The 15,405-nt window shown below is 44.3% G+C and overlaps 1 protein-coding gene across 2 annotated transcripts in view; it reads right to left on the bottom strand.

The window, feature by feature from the left end:
• Positions 1-15,405, bottom strand: part of syne3 (spectrin repeat containing, nuclear envelope family member 3) — a 35,956-nt gene that overhangs the window by 12,135 nt on the left and 8,416 nt on the right. For both annotated transcript variants that reach the window (XM_058398960.1, XM_058398961.1), the window contains exons 5-15: positions 14,942-15,097; positions 13,867-14,211; positions 11,450-11,586; positions 9,801-9,975; positions 5,018-5,200; positions 4,305-4,448; positions 3,863-3,997; positions 2,604-2,765; positions 2,254-2,426; positions 1,390-1,951; positions 1,079-1,225 (exon numbers count right to left, since the gene is read on the bottom strand). In XM_058398960.1, coding sequence (XP_058254943.1) covers positions 1,079-1,225; positions 1,390-1,951; positions 2,254-2,426; positions 2,604-2,765; positions 3,863-3,997; positions 4,305-4,448; positions 5,018-5,200; positions 9,801-9,975; positions 11,450-11,586; positions 13,867-14,211; positions 14,942-15,097 — 2,319 coding nt within the window. The remainder of the gene's footprint in view (positions 1-1,078; positions 1,226-1,389; positions 1,952-2,253; positions 2,427-2,603; positions 2,766-3,862; positions 3,998-4,304; positions 4,449-5,017; positions 5,201-9,800; positions 9,976-11,449; positions 11,587-13,866; positions 14,212-14,941; positions 15,098-15,405) is intronic.

The raw sequence follows: 15,405 nt of genomic DNA, 5'->3' as shown, positions 1-15,405 counted from the left end.
AATAATAAACACGAGACAGCAGACCGTTAAAGCCTGGCATCTAACAAACCGAACAAGATGAAAACCTGATATGTGGCTTTTAGTTAAAACTAACAAAAAAAGAAGAAGAAGAAAGATTTAATTAGAAAAGAGAGAGAGAGAGAGAGAGAGAGAGAGAAAGGAATAGAAATAGAGAGAGAGAGAGAGAGAGAGAGAGAAAGGAATAGAAATAGAGAGAGAGAGAGATAGAAATAGAAATAGAGAGAGAGAGAGAAAGGAATAGAAATAGAGAGAGAGAGAGAGAGAGAGAGAGAGAGAGAGAGAGAGAGAGAAATAGAAATAGAGAGAACGAGAGAAAGAGAGAAATAGAAATAGAGAGAGAGAGAGAGAGAGAGAGAGAGAGAGGAATAGAAATAGAGAGAAAGAGAGAGAGAGAAATAGAAAGAGAGAGAGAGAGAAATAGAGAGAGAGAAATAGAGAGAGAGAGAGAGAGAGAGAGAGAGAGAGGAATAGAAATAGAGAGAGAGAGAGAGAGAGAGAGAGAAATAGAAATAGAGAGAAGGCGAGAAATAGACAGAGAGAGATAGAAATAGAGAGAGAGAGAAAGGAATAGAAATAGAGAGAGAGAGAGAGAGAGAGAGAGAGAGAGAGAGAGAGAGAGAGAGAGAGAGAGAAATAGAAATAGAGAGAACGAGAGAAATAGAAATAGAGAGAGAGAGAGAAAGGAATAGAAATAGAGAGAAAGAGAGAGAGAAATAGAGAGAGAGAGAGAGAGAGAGAGAGAGAGAGGAATAGACAGAGAGAAAGAGAGAGAGAAAGAAATAGAGAGAGAGAGAGAGATAGAGAGAGAGAAAGAGAGAGATAGAGAGAGAGAGATAGAGAGAGAGAAAGAGAGAGAGAAAGAAATAGAGAGAGAGAGAGATAGAGAGAGAGAAAGAGAGAGAGAGATAGAGAGAGAGAAAGAGAGAGAGAAATAGAAAGAGACAGAGAGAGAGAGAGAGAGAGAGAGAGAGAGATAGAGAGAGAGAAAGAGAGAGAGATAGAGATAGAGAGAGAGAGAGAGAAAGAAATAGAGAGAGAGAGAGACTCGGTTCACAACCTTAAGTGTGCTCCTTCTTATCTTCAGTTCTTTGGTGCTCAGAGCTCTTTGGTTGTTGGTGATCTCTGTCAGTTTCTGGTTTTCTTTGTGCAGCCAGGCGTCGAACTCTCCTCTGTGAGATTTCCAGTCAGGTCTGCGCTCTCTTCCCTGTGAGAAACGTAAACAGTGCTGACCGGCGGTCAGCAGGCAAATAAGACAGGGAACACAAGATGGGGAGTTTTATCACAGGAGCAAGCAGCAGGACCTGAATCCGTGAATCCCGTGTACAACTTTCCTAATAAACTTGGATTGATAAAAAGGGAATTCCTGACCTGAGTGACGTCTGTGGGGCCGTGAGCTGAGGCGTCTGTGACGTCTTTAAATGCAGACAGCTGTTTTAGCCTAACATCTGTATTTGAGGGTTTGGCTGTGTCAAGGAAATCGCTTGCATAGTAGCCAACATGTTCCAACTCGTGATGTTCGACCCAATCCCTCGTTCTCCCTCGATTCCCGGATCTCCTTTCCGCTCCCGCTCCACGGGCGTGTCCTCCCTCGCCTCGTCCGACGGCAGGCGAGTCCACTTCGGTAAACTGACCTCTCGCTTCCCCTCTCCAGACTCCTCGGACGTTCTCAGAAGGTATCTGAGAAGGCCCGAACTCTGCGTTGTCTGTTTGAGACGCGTCGTCATGTTTGGTCGCGGATTTCCCGTGTTTGGCATAATCCTTAAATCCTCCTGAACTTCTGGCCATCGGTGAGACCTTGGAAAGCTGACGGTCATCTTCAAGGCCAGAGCCTCGGATTGAGGATCCAGCGCTTCCCTCCAGGAAATCGGCTGCATGGTGCGAGTGTAGTGAAGAGTCGATTTCTCCCGAGGCGCCGTGTCCATTCAAGAGTCTGAGAAAAACAGAATAGTACATATTGAGTCACGTGTGTTATATAACTATTATATAGAACTGGAACATTACAGGAGAGGCAGCCCAGTAAAGGAGAGGCAGCCCAGTAAAGGAGAGGCAGCCCAGTAAAGTGATCAAATAAAACCAGAAAAATATTCCATCAAATGATTTCCTTAAAAAGCTTAATGAAGAGAAAAAAGAATAATTTTCAGAGTCAGAATCAAAATCAAGATAAGAAGCAATATCACTCAGAATTATTTTAGAGCCCTCTCCCCTGCAGAGAAGTGGTACAGAGAGTCTCACCTGAACAGGTTGAGACTGAGCTCATGGAGAGACATCCAGGACTCACGCAGACGTCTGAGGTCACGCTCAATGTGAACTTTGCCCTCGTCTGAGGTTTTCAGCAGCACGGCGTGACCCTGCGCTTCGGCCCTGTGCAGCTGCAGCTCCTTTTCAGGAAACTCGCCCAGCGCCCTCTGCAGGAGCCGGAAAGAAATGAGAAGTGAACCTGAGCATGATGGGATTTCTGTTGATTTCTATGATATGATAAGTCGAAAATTGACCCTTAGAGTCTATAATGCAAGTTTATGTTTGTGTGTTTGCACGTGTGTGTGTGTGTTTGCACATGTGTGTGTGTTCGTGTGTGTGTGTACCTCTGCTTCATGTTGCCGGTTCACCACACTCCACTCTCCGTTTGCGCCTCGGAACGACTCCAGCTTCTGCCTCATGATCATCAGCCATTTCTCCATGTTCAGCAGACTGTCGTGGAAACTCTCGTGCTCCAAAATACTCTCCTCACTTTCATTCACCCTCATCTGATACACACACACACACACACACGTCAGCATTTCCAATGCTCAGGTGTCTAAGATCGAAAGAAATAATAAATCCTTTTGTTCTGAAAATTTAGTTCTAATATTCATGCTTGACTTGCTATCTCGGCGGCATGGTGGCTTAGTGGTTAGCAATGTTGCCTCACAGGTCTTGGGTTCGAATCCCGGGTTTGAACAGGCTGTGTGGAGTTTGCATATTCTCCACTGTGTGGAGTTTGCGTGTTCTCCACTGTGTGGAGTTTGCATGTTCTCCACTGTGTGGAGTTTGCGTGTTCTTCCCATGCTTGCGTGGGGTACTCCGGTTTCCTCCCACAGTCCAAAAACATGTACATTAGGTTTATTGGTAATTCTAAATTGCACATAGGAGTGTTTGTGAGTGTGTGTGGTTGTCTGTCTATATGTGTGGCCCTGTGATGGACTGGTGACCTGTCCAGGGTGTACCCCTGCCTTTCGCCCAGTGTGTGCTGGGATAGGCTCCAGCAGATCCCCGTGACCCTAATTAGGAATAAAGCGGGTGTAGAAAATGGATGGATGGACTCTTGCTATCAAAAACAAAACAATAAAAAAAAAATAAAAAAACTCATTAGCACTCCCCTAGTGGCCGAAGGTGTGTGTCACAAACACTTACAATATCTCTTGCATGATTTCACTTAACACTGATTGATGATTTTTTTTTTAAGTCAGTGTTATTTATATAAAACACCAAATATTAATTCTTTGTATCGCAAAATGCACTAAAAAACCCAAGCTGAATATATGAGAATCACAGTCGTCCTTGAGGCACAGGTCTTAGACTTTGCTCCAAAACGTGAACCTACAGAATCAGAAGAACTTTGCGAGTTTGTGGACCAACACAGACATGGCTGCTTTCAGAGTCACTTTGTTCAATAAATAAACATCTCACTGAGCCAAAAATCCTCAGGCCAAAATAAGCACGGTTTGATCACCATCATCATCATCATCATCAAAGCACAGCAGGAGTCAAGGAATACATAGCTCTCGCAGAATTACTTCAAGCTTGGAATGGAGAGAGTTTTGTGGGGAGAAAAAAAAACAAAAAACAAAACAACCCTTCTTACACGGACAGCTTTGTAGAGCAGCTTCCAGTCGGAGTAGAGACGCTCGAACTTGGTCCTGTTAGCCAGGCTGGACGAGACGAGGGTCTCCAGAGCGGTGATGTGAGCCTCGCAGTCTTCCAGATCCTTCTTAATAACCTGTCAAATAACGAAAACATACGGTGTGGGAGAAGCAGCAAGGCAATAATGAGGGGAAGGAAAAACAACAATAACACTTCTTTAGCACAGGATTCTCCGTTACATAACCAGTGTTCCAGGCTTACTTTCCTTATATGGACGTTACTTCCTGTTGCTATTGGGAAATAAACAGCTCATTTTGCCAAACTGGACAAAAAAACTGCACACATTTACATTTAAATTCCATTTTATTTCGACATCGGATTATTTTTTGTGTTTGACTCTCTCTGAGTAATAAAATTTTTGAGGCTTCAGTTTGGTCAGTCACCTTCAGTTGGTCAGCCTGGCTCTTCTTAGCGAGAATATCGGGTTGGAGTCCGTCTGCGGCGTGAAATCTCTCCTTTAGAGACGTGAGCTTCTGGTGAATAGAGTCGTACGCCTCGCCGAAGTTCTTCGTCTTCGATATTAATTCCTGAGACATGTGACGAGTGAAATTCAGGGCTGAAATCGTGTGGCATTATACAGCACTAATGGATTATCTCTCTTGTCACTTCAATTTAATTCAGTTTTATTTGTAAAGCACTTTTAACCATGGACAATGTCTTAAAGCAGCTTTACGGAACACAAGAAACAAAAAACACAGTGCAAAAAGTCCTAGGAGTTAGACAAAATCATCCCTAGTGAACAAGCCTGAGGCGACTGTGACAAGGAAAAACTCCCTTAGATGGTATGAGGAAGAAACCTTGAGAGGAACCAGACTCAGAAGGGAACCTCATCCTCATCTGAGTGACACCAGAGAGTGTGATTATAAATAATTCTAAACACCAGAGTGTGATTATGAGCAATGTCCTTTCTATAGTCAGTTGGAGTTGTGTGATGCAGATGTAGAAAGTTAGTGTGCGTATTAATTAGGAGGTTGTTGTCATCCTCAGAGGGATGTTCTGATCTTGACCTGTATCTGTATGATATTTTATCTCCACTATGTTAATATCTACAAGTCTGGCCTGAAGGGTTCAGCCTCCGGCAGCTGAGTTCCTGTACCTGGAGTCGAGTTCTCCTCTGCAGCAGTTGGCCGTGAAGCTGTTCTCTCTTCCTCATGTCTGTACCCAGCTCCTCCAGCAGGCTCTGGGCTTTCTCCTCGCCGAACACAGAGCCCAGCAGGTCGGCTTTCACCTGCAGTGAGCTGAGTCTCTCCTGCAGCAGCATGCTGTCTCTAAGCAGCTTCTGTACAGCAAAAAACAAAAACATGTGTGTGTGTGAGATTTTTCAGATATACAGCAGTGTGTACAGACGAGGAAGTGAGAAAGCTGGACAGACTTAAAGATTAAAGCGCTGCTGCATTGCTGTCTTTAGGTAGAGACACACACACACAAACACACACACACACACAGACACACACACTATTTTTATTCCTTAATTCCAGTGTGTTTTAGACGTGTGTTGGAGTATTTTACTGGTTTAAGATGAACAAGCACTTGGAGCATCTCAGAGAGCAGAAATTGGTTTGATATCGACGTTTACTTTAGATAGAAATATACACTATTTTGGCTTTGGGACGTCTACCTTCACATGCACATGAATGTAATATGGAGTTGTCCCGCCCTTTGCAGCTATAACAGCTTCAACTCTTCTGGGAAGGCTTTCCACAAGGTTTAGGAGTGTGTCTATGGGAATTTTTGACCATTCCTCTAGAAGCGCATTCGTGAGGTCAGGCACTGATGTTGGACGAGGAGGTCCGGCTCAGAGGCTCCGCTCTAATTCATCCCAAAGGTGTTCTATCGGGTTGAGGTCAGGACTCAGTCAACTTCGGAGCGCTCCTCCATCTCCACACTAGTAAACACTGGGTCTATAGCTCCGCCTACATCACGTGTGACCTTCCGACGTGATTATGTAGCATATTGCGTCACGGACGCGTGTCCCAGAGCTAGCGCTAGATGAGCTTTTGTGGTTAAACAGTATACAATTTTACGTCTGGGACAGTATACGACTGGGATCGAGGATTAGAGCTCTGTGAAGCTGTATTTAAAATGCATTTTGGAAGCTCAAACTCACGGCCACCACTGAAGTCCACTATATGGAGAAATGTTTTCCTTAAAAAACATCATTTCATTACGACTGAATGACAAGGGGGTGAGGAAATGATCTATAGATTTTTCTTCTGGAAGTGAACTTCTCCTTTAAGGTCAGAAAGTGAAGTGACTACACACACACACACACACACACACACACACAACTGCTGCTGCTGCTGGACAGGTGCCGAGTGATCCTGCAGCTTATCTTATCGTCCCTAGGCCTTGGCGAGGATGCTGTGAAATTTGCTACTCTAATTTCCAGAATTTAAGACGGTGACGCATAATCTGATCCGTTCTGCTGAGAAGGAGGTTTAAAAAAAAAAGAAAAGAAAAGAAGAGAAAAGCAGCTGTATATCTGTCTCTTCTTGAGTTCAGAGATTTTGGTTGCAATGCTTTAGCAAGGTGAAAATCTGTGTGTTTTCATGACTAGATAAAGATAATATTCTTCAGATTATTAAAGACATTGCACAAAGAAGGATTGTGTACAGACACACACACACACATACACACATGCATACAGACACACACATGCACACAGACACACACACAGACACACACACGCACACAGACACACACACGCACACAGACACACACACGCACACAGACACACACACGCACACAGACACACACACGCACACAGACACACACATGCACACAGACACGCACACAGACACACACACAGACACACACATGCACACACCCATACATACATATAAGGACACTCATACACAGACAGACACACATACACATATACAGACACACACACACACACACACACAGACACACACCCATACATACATATAAGGACACTCATACACAGAGACACACATACACATATACAGACACACACACACACACACACAGACACACACCCATACATACATATAAGGACACTCATACACAGAGACACACATACACATATACAGACACACACACACACAGACACACACCCATACATACATATAAGGACACTCATACACAGAGACACACATACACATATACAGACACACACACACACAGACACACACCCATACATACATATAAGGACACTCATACACAGAGACACACATACACATATACAGACACACACACACACAGACACACACCCATACATACATATAAGGACACTCATACACAGAGACACACATACACATATACAGACACACACACACACAGACACACACCCATACATACATATAAGGACACTCGTACACAGAGACACACATACACATATACAGACACACACACACACAGACACACACCCATACATACATATAAGGACACTCATACACAGAGACACACATACACATATACAGACACACACACACACAGACACACACCCATACATACATATAAGGACACTCATACACAGAGACACACATACACATATACAGACACACACACACACACACACAGAGACACACACACAGACACACATACACATATACAGACACACACACACACACACACGCACAGACACACACCCATACATACATATAAGGACACTCATCCACAGACAGACACATACACATATATAGACACACACACACACACACAGACACACACCCATACATACATATAAGGACACTCATACACAGAGACACACATACACATATACAGACACACACACACACAGACACACACCCATACATACATATAAGGACACTCATACACAGAGACACACATACACATATACAGACACACACACACACAGAGACACACACACAGACACACGCACAGACACACGCACAGACACACGCACAGACACACGCACAGACACACACCCATACATACATATAAGGACACTCATACACAGACAGACACATACACATATACAGACACACACACACACAGACACACACCCATACATACATATAAGGACACTCATCCACAGACAGACACATACACATATACAGACACACACACACACAGACACACACCCATACATACATATAAGGACACTCATACACAGAGACACACATACACATATACAGACACACACACACACAGACACACACCCATACATACATATAAGGACACTCATACACAGAGACACACATACACATATACAGACACACAAAAACACAGAAACACATATAGCCACACAAACACAGGCACCCACACCCACACCCACACACACACACACACAACCTCACAAACATGCATATACACACATACAGACACACACAAGTCTAATCTAAAAATCCAATCTTTAAAAAAAAAACACTGCTGATATGCATGCGCGTGTGTGTGTGTGTGCGCGCGCGTGTGTATGTGTGTGTGTGTGTGCGCGTACTTTACGCTGGATGTTTGATGGATTAATTCATTTATTTAAGCGAGATTATCACACTGCTTTGGAAAAGTATTTTCCTCATTTTTTTTGCTGAGTAATACTAATTTTATTTCATACTTAATACTGTGAGAATTTGTGGAACATTTACTATTCATCAGAGAGGAGCTGAACAGACTTGGGGGTAATTTACCATAAAAGCAGTGCGGTTGTTTGACTCGGGCTCTGATCCGCACGCGCTGGGCCGAGGATCTTCTCCCCCAAACATATCAAAGATGTTTTTATTTTCAAGGCTGTCGAGTGTGTCTGCGCACTGAACTGATGTGTTCATGTCTTCATTAAGATCGGCTTGGAATTTTCTAGAAAGATCACGAAGGAGGCTGAAAAATACAGTAATCGAGTCTGAAGGAGATTTTGTGTGTGTGTGTGTGTGTGTGGGTGTCTGTGTGTGTGTGACATCTACGATTCTTCTAATGATAGAAACTCAGATCCTTCGAATAAAATCCCATGGTTTTGTGCGCCTGAAGCCTTAATCATGAGTGTGTTATTGTTAGAAATGAATAGAGTCTTCTCTATAGCACACACACACAGACACACACACACATTCACATAGACACAAACAAACACCTAGACACACACACAAACACAAACACCTAGACACACACATAGACACACACACGCACAGACACACACAAACACCTAGACACAGACAGACACACACACATACACACACACACACACACACACACAAACACCTAGACACACACATAGACACACGCACAGGCATAGACACACACACATAGCCACTTATGCATAGACACACATGCAAAGACAGACACAAGCAGACAGGCACATACCTAGACACACACACAGACACCTAGATACACACAGAGACACACACACAGGCATACACACACACACACACACACACACACAGAGACACACACACAGGCATACACACACACACACACACACACACACAGAGACACACACACAGGCATACACACACACACGCACACATGCACACGCACACAGACACACACGCACACAGACACACACGCATAGACAGGCATGCGCACACACACACCTAGACACACACACACACAGACAGACAGACACACTCGCAGACACATAGACACACACAGACACAGACACACACAGACACCAAGACACACACCTAGACACACAAACACATATAGACACACACACAAATAGACACAAACACAAATAGACACACACGCGCACACACGTACACAAACACACACACACGTACACAAAAACACACACACACGTACACAAACACACACACACGTACACACACACACACAGACACTGAAGCCTTGATCTTAAGTGTGTTATCATTAGAACTGAATATAATCTCCTCTATAGCTACATACTTCAAGGCTGAATGGCTGTCATTGTGTTTTAGATTGTAACACACACACACACACACACACATTACCTCGACGTTCTGCACGTGCACAGCGATGTGGGAGAAGTCGGTGACCGAGGCCGAGGTGTCCAGCACCTGGGATGCCGCCTGACTCCACTGACTGAAGCCATGCAGCGGATCCTGTAGGAGCTGCTTCAGCGCTGTCTCGCTCTCCGAGCAGAGCCGGAACATGCGTCCTCTCACGCTGCAACACACACAGGAGCGTCAAAACACTGTCCAGCATGCGGGCAGTCCACTGACTAATTAGGAAGGTTTAAGGCAATTCTATGCAGCACTAAATATATAGTGCTGAGCTAAAAAAAAGAGGTTAACAAATAACAGTATGAATATATATTATATAGAACACACACACACACACACAGTGTATATATAAGGAATAAAACACTTGGGGACAAGTTGTTGGAAAATTTTGAACTACCAATAAAAGATAAATTATGACATACTATACTAAATATATCTTATAATAATACAGTGCTACACTAAGTGATAACTCAGGCATTAATCATTACCTTGTCATAAGGTGTGTGTGGGTGTGTGCTTAATATACTCAGAATAACACCCTTCTGAGACGTGAGACGTCTGGAGTCGGAGACATTTTTGTGCACACCTGCACCTAATACTTTTGCTGTGAAGCATGTGAATAGTTTGTGAGTCACGTGGTGTGTGAACAGCTTGTGAACCATGTGTACGGGTTGTGAATCGGTTGTGAATCATGTGTACGGGATGTGAATCATCTGTACAGATTGAGTCATTTCTAAGGTTGTGAATCATGTAAATGGGTTGTACATCATGTGTATAGGTTGTGAATCAGTTGTGAATCATGTGTATGGGTTGTGAATCGGTTGTGAATCATGTGTACGGGTTGTGAATCATGTGTATGGGTTGTGAATCGGTTGTGAATCATGTGTACGGGTTGTGAATCATGTGTATGGGTTGTAAATCGGTTGTGAATCATGTGTACGGGTTGTGAATCATGTGTATGGGTTGTGAATCGGTTGTTAATCATGTGTATTAGTTGTAAATCGGTTGTGAATCATGTGTATGGGTTGTGAATCATGTGTATTAGTTGTAAATCGGTTGTGAATCATGTGTATGGGTTGTGAATCGGTTGTGAATCATGTATATTAGTTGTAAATCGGTTGTGAATCATGTGTATGGGTTGTGAATCGGTTGTGAATCATGTATATTAGTTGTAAATCGGTTGTGAATCATGTGTATGGGTTGTGAATCGGTTGTGAATCATGTATATTAGTGGTAAATCGGTTGTGAATCATGTGTATGGGTTGTGAATCGGTTGTGAATCATGTGTATGGGTTGTGAATCGGTTGTGAATCATGTATATTAGTTGTGAATTGGTTGTGAATCATGTATATTAGTTGTAAATCGGTTGTGAATCATGCGTATGGTTGTGAATCGGTTGTGAATCGTGTATCAGTTGTGAATCGCTTGTGAATCATGTGTATGGGTCGTGAATCATGAGTCTGGGTTGTGAATCAGTTGTGAATCATATGTATGATTCATGCGTATGATTCACAACCCATAAGTGTTGAACTGGTTGTGAATCATGTTTATAGGTTGTGAATCATGAGTTTCATATCATATTTCTGATTTGTGTATACGTAAAGTGTGAATCGTGTGTTGTGTCAGTCTCTGCACACCTCTGGTACTCTTTCACCACAGTCAGTACTTCATCAGCAATTTCTCGGGTATCATGTGGGAACCGGTAAAGCTCCTTCAGCTGGGTTTTGAGCTGTTCGACCTGAGGCTCCGCAACTGAGAGAACGCTCCTCACATCCTGTAAAATGAATAGACACGGATAATAAATACACACAGACATCAAGAACTTTCAAAGAGCATTAATGATTTTGACAAGGTGTGGCCTATGTGCCTTTCAATTGTAATGGAGGAGGTGTGGCCTATTGCCTGTGGACCCTTCAGTCTCACTAAAGGAAGTGTGGCCTCTACGCCTGTAAGTTGGGGGTGAAGGAGGCGTGGCCTCTGTTTTTGTGAGTCTCAGAGAAGAAGGTGAGACCTCTGTGCCTATCAATCTCAGTAATAGAGCCAGGGCCTCTGTACATGTTAGTACCAGTGAAGGAGGTGTGGCCTATGTGCATGTTAGTACCAATGAAGGAGGGGTGGCCTATGTGCATGTTAGTACCAGTGAAGGAGGTGTGACCTCTGTGCATGTTAGTACCAATGAAGGAGGGGTGGCCTATGTGCATGTTAGTACCAATGAAGGAGGGGTTGCCTATGTGCATGTTAGTACCAGTGAAGGAGGGGTTGCCTATGTGCATGTTAGTACCAGTGAAGGAGGGGTGGCCTATGTGCATGTTAGTACCAGTGAAGGAGGTGTGACCTCTGTGCATGTTAGTACCAGTGAAGGAGGGGTGGCCTATGTGCATGTTAGTACCAGTGAAGGAGGGGTGGCCTCTGTGCATGTTAGTACCAGTGAAGGAGGAGTGGCCTATGTGCATGTTAGTACCAGTGAAGGAGGTGTGACCTCTGTGCATGTTAGTACCAGTGAAGGAGGGGTGGCCTATGTGCATGTTAGTACCAGTGAAGGAGGAGTGGCCTATGTGCATGTTAGTACCAGTGAAGGAGGGGTGGCCTATGTGCATGTTAGTACCAGTGAAGGAGGGGTGGCCTATGTGCATGTTAGTACCAGTGAAGGAGGGGTGGCCTATGTGCATGTTAGTACCAGTGAAGGAGGAGTGGCCTATGTGCATGTTAGTACCAGTGAAGGAGGGGTGGCCTATGTGCATGTTAGTACCAGTGAAGGAGGAGTGGCCTATGTGCATGTTAGTACCAGTGAAGGAGGGGTGGCCTATGTGCATGTTAGTACCAGTGAAGGAGGGGTGGCCTATGTGCATGTTAGTACCAGTGAAGGAGGTGTGACCTCTGTGCATGTTAGTACCAGTGAAGGAGGTGTGACCTCTGTGCATGTTAGTACCAGTGAAGGAGGGGTTGCCTATGTGCATGTTAGTACCAGTGAAGGAGGTGTGACCTCTGTGCATGTTAGTACCAGTGAAGGAGGGGTGGCCTATGTGCATGTTAGTACCAGTGAAGGAGGGGTGGCCTATGTGCATGTTAGTACCAGTGAAGGAGGGGTGGCCTATGTGCATGTTAATACCAGTGAAGGAGGGGTGACCTCTGTGCATGTTAGTACCAGTGAAGGAGGGGTGGCCTATGTGCATGTTAGTACCAGTGAAGGAGGAGTGGCCTATGTGCATGTTAGTACCAGTGAAGGAGGGGTGGCCTATGTGCATGTTAGTACCAGTGAAGGAGGTGTGACCTCTGTGCATGTTAGTACCAGTGAAGGAGGGGTGGCCTATGTGCATGTTAGTACCAGTGAAGGAGGGGTGGCCTATGTGCATGTTAGTACCAGTGAAGGAGGTGTGACCTATGTGCATGTTAGTACCAGTGAAGTAGGCGTGGCCTATGTGCATGTTAGTACCAGTGAAGGAGGGGTTGCCTATGTGCATGTTAGTACCAGTGAAGGAGGCGTGGCCTATGTGCATGTTAGTACCAGTGAAGGAGGCGTGGCCTATGTGCATGTTAGTACCAGTGAAGGAGGCGTGGCCTATGTGCATGTTAGTACCAGTGAAGGAGGCGTGGCCTATGTGCATGTTAGTACCAGTGAAGGAGGAGTGTCCTATGTGCATGTTAGTACCAGTGAAGGAGGGGTGGCCTATGTGCATGTTAGTACCAGTGAAGTAGGCGTGGCCTATGTGCATGTTAGTACCAGTGAAGGAGGCATGGCCTATGTGCCTGTCAGTGTGAATGAAGGAGGTGTGGCCTCTTAAGTTAAAATAACAAACTAATGCTAACTTCACAGGGAACTCGCTGTACAATTAAACCAAAGAAAGCCTCTAAAGAAATTCCACTTAATGGCGTGATTATCTGTCGCTCCCTGGTCAGGTATTTACCTGAGGTGTTTTTTTTCTTCTCCATAATTACTGCCACAGAAATATGTAGGCTATGTGCTAGTTCACCTGTTTTCCCTCGATAAAATGTGGAACCATGTGGAGCAGAGTTTAAGGGTTTAGAAAGTGAGAGTGTGAGAGCGTGCACTCACTGTATAGCTCTTCCACCGAGCCACCATGTTCTCCTCGCTCCTCTCACCATCTTTATTCTCCAGCTGCCGGCTCATTTTGTGCACGAGGGCTCGTAGCTGCTTGATGCCCTCTGCCAGCTCCTCTCGTTGGGTGTAGTACTCTCTCTGGGTATCCATAGAGCCCTTCAGCTTGTCGCGGATCTCCTCCAGCACCAGCCGGAGCCTCTGCCATCTTAGCCGCAGCTCTCCCACCTCCTCCGTGATTAGCTCGGCTCCTGCGGGTGACGTGTTGGCCTTCACAGCCTCGGCTTGGCCTTCGATGTGCAGTAATGTGTCTTCTTCACGGGTCACGCTGTGATCCAGGTCCTGAAAAAAGCAACAGAGCAGGTTTAGGTTTCGATTTTGAAGCCTTCGTGCCCGTTTCATGCTCAGATTTTTTTTTCCAACATGCTCCTCATCCAACTTGTTTTGTTTTTGGTTCATTTAATTACATTTAAAACCAAACCTAATCACAAACCAACCAAAAGAAGCACAGAAGCAACTTCCCCTTGGTTCCGACTCGTTAAACAGACGTGTGAAAACACCTTTAGAGATAAAGCTTCAGAGAGCGTGTTCAATTTTGGAACTTAAACATGAACATAATTGCAATTTCATCAAAAAGAAAACAAACAAACAAATAAATAAATAAAAAGGCGGACAAAGGAAATGCAACCATAAACAGTCCTGAAAATCTTGACAGAAAGCTTTTTCTTGTTCAATAAGGCTGTGCAAGTTGTTACTACGGCAACGATATTGTATTCGGATGAGCGCGTTTTGTGAATTGATGCTGATTCGGAATTTCGACAGCGCTGTGGTATAATCACTAATAAATAATAATCCTAAACATAATCAGACCAGGAACTGAAAATAGTCAGTGTTGCATGGTAAGATAAATAAATAAATGGTATTAATACAAATTCTGGTTTAACACAAGAGTAATGAATAGAACGGAGCCCTATTCACCATCAGCATGACTCACTTTCCTTTATAAAGCATCTTTTTATTCCCTTAGCGCGCTCCCTCTCCTCTTTTTCCTGCTGAAGTGAGTGAAAAGTACCTGCAGGGCTCGCAGTCGATTCTCCGAGACGTCCTCGATCTCTGCGAAACGGCTCACTTCGTCTGACTTCGACTCCAACCATTTCTGAAACTCGTGAACGCGGCTTTGGTGCTCCTGATGCTCTTCTGCAACCTTCTGCACCAGAGCTAGCCTCTCCTGTGATCATTAAGAGCACACACACATGACCTCTGTAAGCAACCCACTGGGTGACTTTTATCAGGCAGCTGTATAAGTAAATGAATCTTTTTATGTGATGAACACGAAGAGTGTCAGAGTAAGTCATAGAATAGCACAGGTTTATTTAATTCTGTATTGAATGCTGGTATGAAACCACAGTGATCTGGTGGGAAGCATGTTCAGACTTGAGTGCATAAAAGAAAAGGGACAGCTGAAGGACAGGACCAGACATCATCCTTGATCCTGCATTCCAAAGATGTTTTTAATGACTAAAAGACAAGATCTGG

Source organism: Hemibagrus wyckioides, linkage group LG09 (genome assembly GCF_019097595.1).
Source record: "Hemibagrus wyckioides isolate EC202008001 linkage group LG09, SWU_Hwy_1.0, whole genome shotgun sequence".
In the NCBI taxonomy this organism is placed as follows: Eukaryota; Metazoa; Chordata; class Actinopteri; order Siluriformes; family Bagridae; genus Hemibagrus; species Hemibagrus wyckioides.
The sequence above is the reverse complement of the archived record's forward strand: the minus strand, read 5'-3'. Positions and strand labels throughout refer to the sequence as shown.